We start from the raw sequence: 16521 nt of genomic DNA, 5'->3' as shown, positions 1-16521 counted from the left end.
TAAGCCAACTCTGACTATTGAATTTAGGAAGAAACTTATCCCATAGCCATCTACTAGGGTTTCTTGCACCTTCCTAAGACGCATCTAGTACTAGCCACTGTCAGTGACTCAAAACTGGACTAGAGGGACTATGGATCCGAGCCAGTTTGATAATTCCTAAGAGGTGATAATATCACTCCATAGTGACAAAGCCATATACGTTACAGAAAAACTACTTCTGGAATATTTTAGAGTTTTAAAATATTTATCAGGACTACTTTTGTATTCTTCTGATTGTGTAACCAAAAACACTTATTACCATGGCCCTGATTCTGCATTTTTTACTTCAATGGGTACAGAATTGGACCCAATACTTGAACCACAGAGGGGCTCAGATGAAGCCTTTAAAAATCTCTACAAATTATTTGCTTTTCTGTACCTAAAAGTGCCATGACTTTAGAGTTTGTTACCACTGGGAAGTTCCAGGGTAGGAAGTAAGTACTGTATGTTCCACTGAGAAGCTGGGAATATCTTCTTTTCAATGGGATAGAGCTCTAATTTCTAGCCCTGCAAGACTGCTAGATATACTTGTCTTTAAAATCAGCAATTTTTTATGTACAGAAAGTCCAACACTGCTGCAGGACTGGATCTTCCTGTCCTGACCCTCAGCCTTTCACAATTTTGTGAGGGAAATTCCACATCTCAAGGAGAAGGTCTGAAAGAAACATTTCACTGTCCAGTTGAGATTTTGTTTGTTTGTTTTTTAAATGGCAGCTGTTTGAAGCTGTTCAGCAGTTTGGAGTGTTAAAATATGTCCTGGGGAGATGGAGTGATGGGGAGAGGCCAGCTGAAGTGGGCAAAGATGAATGACAAATTTATTTCTCACATGATTGGAATTTATGACATGGACATCACCTCCATACCAACCATGAAAGTAGAATAAAGATCCCATCAACCACCTTGTCCTTTGCTCAGGGCTAACTTCATTTTAAAAGAAGAGCAACTAAACTCAAAATACTGGCACTAACACACACACCCTCCCTCTGCCTCCACACCCCCAAGCCTTCCCCAGTTCCCACTGGCTGGGACAGAAGAGGCCATACCCTTCCTGCCTGCTATGTAAAGATCCACACCTGAACTTCCCTGACCCTGAGTCTCTCATGCCCACTGTCCCTGTGTAGAAGGCAGAAAGCTTTCTATATGGCTTCCTGTTGGCCACAGGCTCCCCCTAGTCATAGAACTCCAACTACAGCTCCCACTTTTAAAGGGCTATTAACAGGGCTGGATTTACAGGTTACAAGCCCCTAGGCACAGCACCTTCAACGCTCCCCCCCCCCCCCGCCTACAGCTGACCTTCCTGTTGCACGTCGTTTTAGAGAGGTAAGGTGCCCCTAGACACATGCCTACTGTGCCTAACTGGAAATCCAGCCCTGGCTATTATAGGCATGCTAGAATGCACACATGCACCCGGAGGCCCAAGGCCCTGTGACAGCTATACTGGTTGTTTACAAAAGAACTAAAACAGAAGTGGCCTTCCATGAACGTTGGCCTGCAAGATGAGGCACTGTTGACACCATGGTGATGGACATGGTATAGCAATGCACTAATGCAGAGAGAGCAAGAGACAGAAAAAGAGATGACAGGAGGCAGGATAAGGGTTGGAGAAGGCAACAGCTGATTGGGGTTGCTGCCAGCAGTAGAGTGAGCTGGCAGGTGGCTCAATGCTTGCATTCCCCCACCCCCAACCCAAGGTCTTGTCCCTGCCATTTGAGCTACCCCCACAGCTGCCATTTTTTTCAGCACTGCAGCTGCTCACAAAGGCCAAAGCATTTTTTAATGGAGTAAGTGTATGTTTTCCAGTCTCCACTCATTCAAAAATGGTTGAACCATTTTCCCTAAAACTTCTAAATAGTTCACCTTCAGACAGACAAGGTCTGGAAAATGGCAGCTCCTACAGTGAATATTTCAGGGTTACAAGTAACTCAGAGCAGCATTTAGGATGGAAATTCTGGGGCATCCTTCACTATAGCTGTTGCCAGTGCTCCAGCAATAATGTAAATAAATAAGAATACTCCAAACCAAGCAAAAATTGCCTGATCTCAGTTTTGTTTTGACAGATTTTGAATTTCATGACTGCTGCATTTGAGCAATCATTCATGAGTTTGGAGGTAAATTAGAAATGTCTGTTTGATGATTCTTTTGAAATGAAATCTAACTGCAACTACATGAGCAAACAGGAATTAACAGAATGTTTGCTGAAACCTCAAAGTTCTAGTCTTTATGTACTTTCCCATTCCAGATCCTATAAAGTTCTGCTAGAAAGCTTTCAGTATTGCTCAGTTTCATGGTTGAGGAATTTGCCACAAAATCCACCCTTTATTGCATATTTGTCAAAGAGAATCTATACTTTTATTTTTTTTTAAATGGGCCATATCGTGGTGTAAAATGGCATAGCTTCATTGATATCAATGAAGCTATGCTAATTTACACTAACTGACAATTTAGCCCACTATGTGCAAAGAATCTTAAAAACTTACTGCCTATAAACTTGTAAACCACTAAAATGTTGCCTTCCTAAATCTGCAAAGAGCCTGAAACAGCAGCAATGAGAGATGTTAAACTCTCATCACTAGGCTTCACATTAACTGTCAACATTGCTAAATGTTTCATGGATGATGTGAGGAAAGGTGGGCCTGTGGTTAAGTCAGTTTCAGGAGAACTAGGCTCAATTCTTGGCTTTGCCACAGATTTCTTGTGTGACTCTGTGCAAGGGTATGTCTAGGCTACAGTGGCACAGATGCATCTTACATTGTTGGAAGGGGGTTTCCATCCACATAGGTAATTCACCTCTCCGAGACAGAATTCTTCTATTGACCTAAATGCATCTACAGTGGGGATCAGACTGACCTAACTACGTTGCACAGAGGGTGGATTTTTTCACAGCCCTGAGCAATGTAGCTACGTTGACCTAAGATTTAGGGGTAGACCAGGCCTTAGTCATTTAATCTCTGTCTCATTTCCCACTTTTAAAATAAGAATAATAGTACTTCCTTTTACCCACCTTTTGTCTGCCTCAAGTATTTAAATTGTATAAAAAAAATGTATAATGTGTCTACACAGTGCCTAGCATTGACCTCAGCTGGGCCTCTGGACATATTATAATGCAGATAATAATAATTATTTTACATCTTGACAGACCTATAGATGTAAGAATCTTCATACTAAGAGATTTGGAATCTGATTGAGGTATGGGCAAACAGTAGCTGAAGTGGCCAAAAGAACTACCCTATGGAGCTGGAATCAACAAGCAAATTAAGCATTGCAGAATTATATAATGAACAGAGTGACCTGGCAAATGCAGGAAAAAATAATGCATAACACAAGAGCGGTGCCTGAGGATTTGGAGAAGAACGGTCTTATCTTTGGGTCTGATCCTGCAAACAATTTTCCACATGTTTAACTTTGCTCACATGAGTAGTCCAATGTGGGACTAAGTATGTGTTTAAGTTTTTGCAGGATCAGGGCCTACAAGATTATTTATTTTCTGACTAACATTTTTCATTATTTTATTTCCTATTTTCTCCCGTCTTAAACTGAACTCTTAACAGTATATTTAATGTGTATCTAGGGTAGCACCTCTACTGTCTTATCTCCATTTCCTCTTCTTTTTTTCTTAAAAACCTCAAAGAATAATATTTGTAAATGAAAGAGAGGATTATTTCCTATAGTAAAGACTCTCATAAATTAGAGATGGGTGAGAGCTACTGAACTGAGTCATTCAGTTTGTCCTCCTCCAAGGAAGGGTGTTTCCCCGCCATGTATTCTTAAGTGCCTTGGTCATCCTACTCTATCAATGGAGCTTCCACTAGTTCTCCACTGAGATGGCTCCACAGCCCAATACATCACACTGAGGATGTTTTTCCTGATTCAGCTAATTGTACCATTTCCCATGTCATACCTTCATCGGTCTCTTCAGGGCTTCCTGAATGTCCACCCGCTTCCTCATAATGGTCTGGTCCAGTTTGCGTTCAAAGGCTAACAGGTCCATGTAGGCCTGGGACTCAGGAACCAACTCCCGGATCTGAGGAGGAAGCAGGGAATATCCAAACACTGGAGGCAAGGAATTCATCATATTCCAGGAACAGTAATACTTATATCTGTCTAGACCTTAGAGAGAGGGTTTGTTAGCAGAAGTGATTGTCTCTAGGCAATACAAAGCATTTTAGATTTGTCTTTGTTTAAACTAGGGTGTCTCTACACTAGAAGAAAAGCATTTTTAAAAACAACTGTGTTTTTAAACCTTACACTTTTTAAAACCTTGGTATACACGGGGCAAGTTGTATGTTAACGTGTTAGCCGGCTGAGATGAAGCCTAGGCGCCCCCAGAGGCTTCAATATGACCAGCTAACAAGTGTTAACATGCAACTTGTCCTATCTATACTATGGCTAGCTATACTAGCTAACACATTTTTTTAAAACATCTCTTTTCCTAGTCTAGAAAAGCTCTAAGAGGAGCTGGCAAGGAGTAGGGCATGAAGAGAGGGAGACAGGAAAGAGGGACACAGGAAAAGAGAGAGAGAGAGATTTGAACAAATGAGCTGGATGCTTGGCAGGGATCCTCCCCTTAGGCAGCAGAGCCGACGACTGGAACTGGTTCCACATGTCCTTCAGCAGAACTCTTGTAGCAGTTCCTCACCCTCTGCCTGCATATGGTCCCCATTCCATGCTACTGCACAGGGGACTCCATGGAGTGGATGGAGTATGCAACACCCCACACCCAACCTCCCCACTTGATAAGAAGAACCTGGTTCCATAGGCACATGATTTGCCTCCTGGGATATGTTCTACACTGGGAAAATGCATCATCAGAAAACATGTAAGCTAACATGCTGTTAAACATGACTTAGCACCTAGTATAGACAAGGAAGAGTCGTGTTTTAAAATTTGTTCACTGGACCCTATGATTAACCATGACCAGCGAATATGTTTTTAAACTTGACTAGCCCTTCCTATACTAGATGTTAAGCTGTGTTTAACATCACATTAGTCAGCACATTTTCTAATATGATGTATTTTCCCAGTGTAGAAATACTCTTAAAGCTAGGAGATTGGTCACAGACTATCTACTCCTGGCAATACCTGATTTGTGGATAATTGTGAGGCAGGTAGCGTTTTAAGACTTGTCTACATCTGGAGTTGTTCCTGATTAGTTTAACCTAACTGGTCTGGCACAGTTAAACAGGAACAAGGCACTCTTATTCTTGAATAAGGCTACGTCCTCACTACGGGGGGGGTCGATTTAAGATACGCAAATTCAGCTACGCGAATAGCGTAGCTGAATTCAACGTATCGCAGCCGACTTACCCCGCTGTAAGGACGGTGGCAAAATCGACCTCCGCGGCTTCCCGTTGACGGCGCTTACTCCCACCTCTGCTGGTGGAGTAAGGGCGTTGATTCGGGGATCGATTGTCTCGTCCTGACGAGACGCGATAATTCGATCCCCGAGAGGTCAATTTCTACCCGCCGATTCAGGCAGGTAGTGTAGACCTAGCCTTAGTGTGTCCAGACGTAGTTAATTAGGAACAATTATTCAGAAACAACTCCATTTGCAGACGAGCCCAAAGAGGAAATGGGTTACAAACAATTCCTAGCCTAGTCTCTCTTGAGTCTCCTTGTCCATTTCTAATACTCACCCCAGCTCTCACTAAGCAGCAAAAATATTTAACAGCTAAAATATTTCTGTACTACAGCAGTAAAGGTAACGTGACCATATTTGCCACCTGTTATTGTTTATAATCTGGGGTATACAGTTTGGATTTAGTACATTGCACAAATAGAGGGGAAATGGATAGCATGGGCTTAGAAGGCATTACTACCAGGCCAACTTCCTCAGGGGTGTATACATTACTGCACTTTCTGACAGGTGTTTCAGCATACAACATATCTGGTACAAACAGGTTCACTTCACAGGAAGTAACTCCTGCCTTTGCCTGGTTCAGGCCTCCAATCAGTTGCTGTTACAGAAACACCATAGCAAAGAGCGGACTGTGCTATGAACCTTGCCCAAATCTTTATTTCTGCCATTCCTCTAGTTCCAGGCCAGCTCATCATTCCAGGTCTTGCACTGCAGGAAAATACTCATTAATTCAGGCATTCAAGTCATATGTTCCACAGACCCTGGCATCCCCTCATCCATCCTGTGCCCATTGTTTGTTTGGGGCTGAGCCCTGAGTCCCCCTAATTTATTCCCTTGCAGTGTATATGATATGATGTGGGGCAGAGCCCCATGACTTGCTAGTAAGGCCTGGAGCCAGAGAAGTACCTTTTCTTGTCCCATTAAACTCCATTCATGTTTAGCTGTGATATAAACTACTTAAAATTGTCATGTCTCTTACCTGACATTCTTCAGGAAAATGTTAGCAACACGTAAATAACTGAACATGAACATTCTGATGAGCCAAACCCACTCCACCACAGCAGCAGCACACACTGCACTGGGAACACCCAGGAGCTTCATCAATGATTTAGATAATGACATGGAGAGTACACTTATAAAGTCTGTGGATGATACCAAGCTGGGAGGGGTTGCAAGTGCTTTGGAGAATACAAAAAGATCTATGAGAGAAGACTGAAAAAACAGGGTTTGTTTAGTCTGGAGAAGAGAAGACTGTGAGGGGACATGATAACAGTTTTCATGCACATAAAAGGTTGTTACAAGAAGGAGGGAAAAAATTGTTCTCCTTAATCTCTGAGGCATAGGCGATGCCAGGGGGATTCAGGGTCCGGGGGAGGCAGCATGGACCAGAGGCGAAGGGAAGGAGTGGGGATCTGGGCCGCCGTGGTCAAGAGAGTGTTGCTGGATGGTGCCTTGGCAGTCACCAGGAAGTTGACCGTGACTGTGGTGGTGAGGGGGGAGGCTGCCATTGTGCCTCCCCCATCAGTAGTTACCAGTCGCCTACACGCTGAGGACAGGACAAGGAGCAATAGGCTTAAATTGCAGCAAAGGTGGTTTAGGTTGGACATTAGGAAAAACTTCCTGTCAAGGTGGTTAAGCACTGGAATAAATTGCCTAGGGAGATTGTGGGATCTCCATCATTGGAGATTTTTAAGATCAGGTTAGACAAACACCTGTCATGGATGGTCTAGATAATACTTTGTTCTGCCATGAATGCAGGGGACTGGACTAGATAATCTATCGAGGTCCCTTCCACTCCTACGATTCTATGATTCTATGATACAGGAGCCTGACTTCATAAGCCCATATCATGTGGGCTTAAATCAAGACTGGATGTTTTTCTAAAATATATGTTCTAGTTCAAAGAGGAATTATTTTGTGGAAATTCTATAGCCTGTGTTATGCAGGAGGGCAGATTAGAGGAGCACAGTGGTTCTTTCTGGGTTTAGAATCTATCATTTTAGAATTGGGACTGACCCGCTCTTTCAGCCCCTCAACATTATATCCAATATCAGAGAAAGCCTAGGGCCTGGACATCCCGAGTCAATCCTCCACCTCTGTGTCTGATAGTGGGAGCAATGCCTGGTACCTCTTGCACCGTATCGACCATGAGGATTGGACCTTAGGACCCCAATCCATCTACCTATATGATGAAGCTGTAGTATCTTGAATACTGCGTGCAGATGTGGATGCCCTGTCTCAAAAAAGATATATTGGAATTGGAAAAGGTTCAGAAAATGGCAACAAAAATGATTAAGCGCATGGAACAGCTTCCATATGCGGAGAGATTAATAAGACTGGAACTTTTCAGCTTGGAAAAGGAATGACTAAGGGGGGATATGATAGAGGTTTATAAAATCATGACTGGTATGGAGAAAGTAAATAAGGAAGTGTTATTTACTCCTTCTCATAACACAAGAACTAGGGGTCACCAAATGAAATTAATAGGCAGCAGATTTAAAACAAAAGGAAATATTTCTTCACACTATGCACAGTCAACCTGTGGAACTCTTTGCTAGAGGATGTTGTGAAGACCAAGATTATAACAGGGTTCAAAAAAGAACTAGATAAATTCCTGGTGGATATGTCCATCAATGGCTATTAGCCAGGATAAGAAGGGATGGTGTCCTTAGCCTCTGTTTGCCAGAAGCTCGGAATGGGCGACTGGGGATGGATCACTTGATGATTACCTGTTCTGTTCATTCCCTCTGACGCACCTGGCATTGGCCATTGTCAGAAGACAGGATACTGGGCTAGATGGACCTTTGGTCTTACCCAGTATGGCTGTTCTTATATAGCTCTGTGACAAAATTCTCTCTCAGACTTTCTGTAGAAGCTCCGTTAGACCTGCTTTACCTATCTAAGCTATTTCTGTCATGTCTGTTACCTTAGTATAAATGTTATAATGTGTTCTACGACATTCAGGTACTGAAACACCCACTAGATTATAACAAGTCTGAATGCAAAATCTAATCCATTTTGACAATCTGAGCAGCAGATGTTTCTTTCCTCGGTTTATTACTATAAACTACAAAAAGACTGGGAAGGCTTATAAATTTTGTTCTACCTAGACAGTCACTGAGAACTCCTCTGACATCTAGTTTATGTTACATTTAGAATATTTAGCTTCTCCTGGTACAATATGGGATTTTGAAAAAAAAGTATAGGGAAGTTAACAGATTTTAATGGAAGTCTTGAGCAGGAATTTAGGAGGTGGATGCAATATTATGTTCACTCCGCAAAGGAGTATCCGTCATCAGGATTTATAATTCACTGTCTCTGCCATATGCTTCACAAGGAAGTGGACCAGGAAGTATGCTCTAGGATCTCCATACGCTCATTCCAGAAGTTTTGTGGGCACACAATTTGAGCTCAAAGGTGATGGAAGCTTATAAACAGATGAAAATCCATGCAAGATTTCTTAAAAACCTTTTTACCACTGGGTATGCAAAAACTGAAGCTCTGGGAATAGAAGCATGATGAGCTGGTATAACACAGCTGCCAGATTAACTTTAGTAATACAGTACCACCAAATCTCTTCTTAAAACACCCCTTTGCCATGATAACTACAAAACAGCTTGACAACAGTTAGGCAGCTGGTCTGCTGAGACCACATCCTATCAAGCTGATCAATAGTGCCTCATTGTAGCCTTGTGCTCCTCATCTCTCTGTATCCACCTGCTGTCTCTTGTCTTAAGAGTGTAAGCTCTCTGGGACAGGGACCAGCTCTCTGTTCTGTGCTTGTTCAGGGTAGTGGTCCAGGACTGGGACTCCTAAGCATGATCATATCAAGTACTCAAAATAGATCCAGATTCTTTTAGAATCAAACAACAGACCAGAGTATTAGGGACTATAGCAGCCAAAGATGAAATACTTTTGACAGAGATTCATGTGGAAAAATCTTTTCCACTTCACTGTAAAGTTTTCCATGTTGAAGGCTTTCAGCTCTCCAGTGAAATTCAATGGACCGCTCAAGAAAATCATTATTAGAATTGAACAAAGTGCAATCATCCAAACTGTCAGGGTCAGAGAGCTCAGATCTGAAGGCAAGATTTGTCTCTGGCAATGTGACAGGAGATCTGTAGGAAATGGCAGATGAACTGGAGGCTCTAATGTCAATGCCAAAAGATCTGAGCCCAAGGCTGCAGCTATTAATATTATGAGCTCTGTCCCGTTTTAGAATCATGACACTCTTGGGATAAGTGACACTGGAAGAAAGACACGTAGGAATCTCTGCTCCCACCCAGAAGAAAGGCATCAGTCGGGGCCCCATACTCTGAGCACCCCAGGAATAGATTAGAGAACACTGAATTTTCCCTCACTGCAAACAGGTAAACCTTTGGTTTTCCTCGCTTGTGTAAAAATATAGCCATTCTCTCAGTCTTCAGAGAGCACAAGTGCTGGGAATTGCATTTTGGCTTGGATTGCCTCCTAAAGTATTGTTGTTCACTTAGTGATTCTTGGCCATTGGCAACACCAGATGAAGGATGCTTCACTCCCTAACTGCCTCCTGATATGCCAGATGAGAGTGAGCGCCTCCTTGATGGTTGGGACAGTATATAAATATGGTATTACCTGTCAACACCTGAATATTAGGATATGTTTAATTATGGTAGAACTCAGTTTCCCACGTGTAGAAGGATGTTTGAGAGCTAACCAAATGTCTCTTAACTCCAACACATTTATATGCAATTTGGCCTTCCTGGGATTCCACAGAACTTGAATACTGAGTCGGTCCTGGTTTGCTCGTCAACCTATGTCTGAAGTGTGTACCACACTTTCACTTTCAATGGGGAGGGAATAGTGAGGAACACCACTTTGCACCCATTTTCTGGGATTATCCACCACTAGAAAGCTTTGAATCTGAATGGTAAATTACCAAATGGAAGTTAAACATAAGAACGGCCATACTGGGTCAGACCAAAGGTCCATCCAGCCCAGTATCCTGTCTACCGACAATGGCCAATGCCAGGTACCCCACAGGGAGTGAACCTAACAGGTAATGATCAAGTGATCTCTCTCCTGCCATCCATCTCCACCCTCTGACAAACAGAGGCTAGGTACACCATTCCTTACCCATCCTGGCTAATAGCCATTAATGGACTTAACCTCCATGAATTTATCTAGTTCTCTTTTAAACCCTATTATAGTCCTAGCCTTCACAACCTCTTCAGGCAAGGAGTTCCATAGGTTGACTGTGCGCTGTGTGAAGAACTTCCTTTTATTTGTTTTAAACCTGCTGCCCATTCATTTCATTTAGTGGCCCCTAGTTCTTATATTATGGGAACAAGTAAATAACTTTTCCTTATTCACTTTCTCCACACCACTCATTCTTTTATATACCTCTATCATATCCCCCCTTAGTCTCCTCTTTTCCAAGCTGAAAAGTCCTAGCCTCTTTAATCTCTCCTCATATGGAACACATTCCAAACCCCTAATCATTTTAGTTGCCCTTCTCTGAACCTTTTCTAACGCCAGTATATCTTTTTTGAGATGAGACCACATCTGCACGCAGTATTCAAGATGTGGGCGTACCATGGATTCACATAAGGGTAATAAGATATTCTCCGTCTTATTCTCTATCCCTTTTTTAATGATTCCTAACATCCTGTTAGCTTTTTTGACTGCCACTGCATACTGCGTGGACGTCTTCAGAGAACTATCTACGATGACTCCAAGATCTCTTTCCTGATTAGTTGTAGCTAAATTAGCTCCCATCACACCGTATGTATAGTTGGGGTTATTTTTTCCAATGTGCATTACTTTACATTTATCCACATCAAATTCCATTTGCCATTTTGTTGCCCAATCACTTAGTTTTGAGAGATCTTTTTGAAGTTCTTCACAATCTGCTTTGGTCTTAACTATCTTGAGCAGTTTAGTATCATCTGCAAACTTTACTACCTCACTGTTTACCCCTTTCTCCAGATCATTTATGAATAAATTGAATAGGATTGGTCCTAGGACTGACCCTTGGGGAACACCACTAGTTACCCCTCTCCATTCTGAAAATTTACCATTTATTCCTACCCTTTGTTCCCTGTCTTTTAACCAGTTCTCAATCCATGAAAGGATCTTCCCTCTTATCCCATGACAACTTAATTTACGTAAGAGCCTTTGGTGAGGGACTTTGTCAAAAGCTTTCTGGAAATCTAAGTACACTATGTCCACTGGATCCCCCTTGTCCACATGTTTGCTGACCCCTTCAAAGAACTCTAATAGATTAGTAAGACATGATTTCCCTTTACAGAAACCATGTTGACTTTTGCCCAACAATATATGTTCTTCTCTGTGTCTGACAATTTTATTCTTTACTATTGTTTCAACTAATTTGCCCAGTACCGACGTTAGACTTACCGGTCTGTAATTGCCGGGATCACCTCTAGAGCCCTTTTTAAATATTGGCGTTACATTAGCTATCTTCCAGTCATTGGGTACAGAAGCCGATTTAAAGGACAGGTTACAAACCATAGTTAATAGTTCTGCAATTTCACATGAGTTCTTTCAGAAGTTGGTGCTTGATGCACAGGCCTCAAATTTGTAGAGGTTTTACTCAAGATCTAGTAAATGAAGTGACCTGGATACACAATCCCGTGAACTCTAGAAATTTGAAGTAATAGCTCATGGTTTGATGAGACAAAGATCTAACCAGATTGATTGTTTTGAATTTCTTGAAATCTGTCTGGATTTGCAGATTGAGCCAAGAACAGCCTTTAGGAAGGAGAGTCTCAGTGGTGTAAAAATAAACTTGTTCCAGCAAATCATAGGACTCAACAACTGGAACAGAGAGCAGATTTACTGAACAGCTAGTCATACATTCTGAGCACTGAAACCTTATAATGATTAAGAAATGATTAAACATATATTCCTGGCTGCTACTGCTAGGTACTTTGGGAAGACTCCTGAACGTAAGAATGGCCATACCGGGTCAGACCAATGGCCCATCGAGCCCAGTATCCTGTCTTCCCTCTGAAACATCTGGCACTGGCCACTGTTGGAATGAACAGAACAGGTCAATTTTGAGTGATCCATCCCCTGTGATCCACTGCCAGCTTCTGGCAGTTGGAGGTTTAGGGACACCTGAAGCATGGGGCTGAGTCCCTGACCACCTTGGCTGATAGTCTATCAATGGCTATCCTCCATGAACTCACCTAATTCTTTTTTGAACCAAGTTATACTGGTGGCCTTCACAGCATCCCCTGGCAATGAGTTCTTCAGATTTACTCTGTGTTGTCTGAAGAAGTACTTCCTTATGTTTGGTTTAAACCTGCTGCCTATTAAGTTCAATGGGTGACCCCTGGTTCTTGTGTTATGTTAAGGGGTAAATAATACTTCTTTGTTCACTTTCTCCACACCAGTCATGATTTTTTAGACCTCTAGCATATCCCCCCCCCCATCATCTCTTTTCCAAGATGAACAATCCCAGTCTTTTTAATCTCTCTTTGTATGGAATCTGTTCCATACCCCTAATAATTTTTGTTGCACTTCTCTATATTTTTTTGATTTCTAATATATATATTTTTGAGGTGGGGTGACCATAACTGCACGCAGTATTCAAGGTGTGGACATGCCAGGGATTTATATAGTGGCGTTATAATATTTTCTGTTTTATTATCTATCCCTTTTCTAATAGTTCCTAACATAGTTAGCTTTTTTTGACTGCCGCTGCACATTGAGTGGATGTTTTCAGAGAATTATCCACAATGACGCCAAGATCGCTTTCTTGAGTGGTAACAGCTAATTTAAAGCCTTTCATTTTGTATGTATAGTTGGGATTATGTTTTTCAATATGCATTACTTGTCACTTAGTAGCACTGAATTTCATCTGCCATTTTGTTGCCCAGTTTTGTGAGATCCTTTTGTAACTCTTTGCAGTCTGCTTTGGACTTAACTACCTTGAGTAATTTTGTATCGTCTGCAAATTTTGCCACTCCACTGTTTATTCCTCCATCACCTTTGTCCACGTGTTTGTTTACCCCTTCAAAGAATTCTAACAAATTGGTGAGGCATGATTTCCCTTTACAAAAGTTGTGTTGACTCTTCCCCAACAAATTGTGTTAATCTATGTGTCTGATAATTCTGTTCTTTACTATAGTTTCAACCAATTTGAAGTTAGGCTTATTGGCATGTAATTGCCAGGATCGTCTCTGGAGCTTTTTTTAAAAAAGCAGTGTCACTTTAGCTATTTACCAGTTGTCTGGTACAGAGTCTGATTTAAGTGATAGGTTACATATCAGAGTTAGTAGTTCTGCTGTTTTAGATTTGTGTTCCTTCGGAACTCCCGAGTAAATACTGTCTTGTACTTGTGACACGTTACTGTTTAATTTATCAATTTGTTCCAAAACCTCCTCTGCTGACACCTCAATCTGGGACAGTTCCTCAGATTTGTCACCTAAAAAGAATGGCTTGGGTGTGGGAATCTCCATTACATCCTCTGCAATGAAGATCGATGCAAAGAATTCATTTAGTTTCTCTGTAACAGCATTGCCTTCCTTGAGTGCTCCTTGAAAACCACTGGTCCTACCGACTGTTTGGCAGGTTTCGTGATTCTGAGGTACTTACAAAAACGAACAGCAAATTTTTTTGTTAAGTCTTCTGCTAGTTGCTCTTCAAATTCTTTTTTGTCCTGCCTAATTATACTTTTAAACTTGACTTGCCAGAACTTATGCTCCTTTCTATTTTCCTCAGTAGGATCTGACTTCCACTTTTTAAAGGATGCCTTTTTGCCTCCAACTGCTTGTACGCTCTTGTTGAACAAATGTGGCATTTTTTGTCCTTTCCCCACACTCCTCCCCAGTTGAGAGTATACATTTAATTTGAGCCTCTATTATGGTGTTTTAAAATAGTTTCCATGCAGCTGGCAGGCATTTCACTCTAGTGACTGTTCCTTTTAATTTCCGTTTAACTAGCTTCCTCATTTTTGTGTAGTTCCCCTTTTTAAAGTTAAATGCTACTGTGTTCAGTTTCTTTGGCATTTCCCCCCTTACAAGGATGTGAAATTTAATTTAGGGCTGTCAAGCAATTAAAAAAATTAATCGCGATTAATCGCATTGTTAAACAATAATAGAATGCCATTTATTTAAATATTTGTGGATGTTTTCTACATTTTCAAATATATTGATTTCCGTTACAACACAGAATACAAAGTGTACAGTGCTCACTTTATATTTATTTTTGATTACAAATATTTGCACTGTAAAAAACAAAAGAAATAGTATATTTCAATTCACCTAATACAAGTACTGTAGTGCAACTTCTTTATAATGAAAGTTGAACTTACAAATGTAGAATTATGTACAAAAAATAACTGCAATCAAAAATAAAACAATGTAAAACTTTAGAACCTACAAGTCCACTCAGTCATACTTCTGCAAATTGTAACCAAACTTGTTTGAATGAGCTGGAGATAATGCTGCCCACGTCTTGTTTACAATGTCACCTGAAAGTGAGAACAGGCGTTTGCATGGCACTGTTGTAGCTGGCATCACAAGATAATTACGTGCCAGATGCGCTAAAAATTTATAAGTCCATTCATGCTTCAACAACCATTCCAGAAGACATGCGTCCATGCTAATGATGGTTCTGCTCGATAATGATCCAAAGCAGAGCGGACCGACACATGTTCATTTTCATCATCATGAGTCAGATGCCACCAGCAGAAGGACTTGTAGGCTTTAAAGAAGTGGTTCTCAAACTTTTTTTTTGTGGACCACTTGAAAATTGCTGAGGGTCTCGGCGGACCACTTAATGATCTTTCCAAATGTTGTTTGTACCATTAACTAACTATTGTAAAGCACTTTGGATAAAAGTGCTATATAAAAAAAACTTAGTAATTAACTTTTTTGGTCTACAAATAAAAGCACACAACTCATATTTTAGGCCTGGTCTACACTACGAGTTTAGGTCGAATTTAGCAGCGTTAAATCGAATTAACCCTGCACCCGTCCACACAACGAAGCCATTTACTTCGACATAAAGGGCTCTTAAAATCGATTTCTGTACTCCTCCCCGACATTGCCGGTTCGAATTAGGGTTAGCACCAGCATGGACCATACGGGAGGTACTGGATCTGATCGCTGTATGGGGAGAGGATTCCGTGCTAGCAGAACTACGTTCCAAAAGACGAAATGCCAAAACATTTGAAAAAAATCTCCAAGGGCATGATGGAGAGAGGCCACAATAGGGACTCATATAAGTGCCGCGTGAAAGTTAAGGAGTTCAGACAAGCGTACCAGAAAACCAAAGAAGCAAACGGACGCTCCGAGGCAGAGCTGCAGCCATGCCGCTTCTACGCTGAGCTGCATGCAATTCTGGGGGGGGGGGGGGGGCGCGCCACCACTACCCCACCCCTGACCGTGGATTCCGATGAGGGGTTAATCTCAGCCATGCCTGAGGATTTTGCGGATGGGGAAGATGAGGAGGAGGAGGAGGAGGAGGACGAGCTTGCAGAGAGCACACAGCACTCCGTTCTCCCCAACAGCCAGGATCTTTTTCTCAGCCTGACTGAAGTACCCTCCCAACCCTCCCAAGGCGGTATCCCAGACAATGAAGCCATGGAAGGGACCTCTGGTGAGTGTACCTTTGTAAATATAAAACATGGTTTAAAAGCAAGCATTTTTTAAATGATTAATTTGCCCTGAGGACTTGGGATGCATTCTCGGCCAGTACAGCTACTGGAAAAGTCTGTTAACGTGTCTGGGGATGGAGCGGAAATCCTCCAGGGACATCTCCATGAAGCTCTCCTGGAGGTACTCCAAAAGCCTTTGCAGAAGGTTTCTGGGCAGTGCAGCCTTATTCCGTCCTCCATGGTAGGACACTTTACCACGCCGTGCTAGTAGCAAGTAATGTGGTATCACTGCATGCGAAAGCCTGGAAGCATATGGTCCCAGTGTTTGCTGGCATTCAAGCAACATCCGTTCTTTATCTCGCTGTGTTATCCTCAGGAGAGTGATATTGTTCATGGTCACCTGGTTGAAATACGGGAATTTAATTAAGGGGACAGAGGTGGCCGTTCCTACTGGGCTGTTTGCCTGCGGCTGAAAAGAAATCCTTCCCTGCAGTTAGCCAAGCGGTGGGGGGGGGGGGGG

General features: G+C 42.0%; 1 protein-coding gene across 1 annotated transcript in view; it reads right to left on the bottom strand.

The window, feature by feature from the left end:
* LOC112107161 (SWI/SNF-related matrix-associated actin-dependent regulator of chromatin subfamily D member 3) overlaps window positions 1-16521 on the bottom strand; it is a 149852-nt gene that overhangs the window by 98086 nt on the left and 35245 nt on the right. Inside the window, exon 4 of the mRNA XM_026657733.1 lies at window positions 3938-4060. Within this exon, the coding sequence (XP_026513518.1) occupies window positions 3938-4060 (123 nt within the window). The remainder of the gene's footprint in view (window positions 1-3937; window positions 4061-16521) is intronic.

The sequence above is a fragment of the Terrapene carolina genome, unplaced genomic scaffold, assembly GCF_002925995.2.
Source record: "Terrapene carolina triunguis isolate 2854851 unplaced genomic scaffold, T_m_triunguis-2.0 Scaffold278, whole genome shotgun sequence".
NCBI classification, from domain to species: Eukaryota; Metazoa; Chordata; order Testudines; family Emydidae; genus Terrapene; species Terrapene triunguis.
The sequence above is the reverse complement of the archived record's forward strand: the minus strand, read 5'-3'. Positions and strand labels throughout refer to the sequence as shown.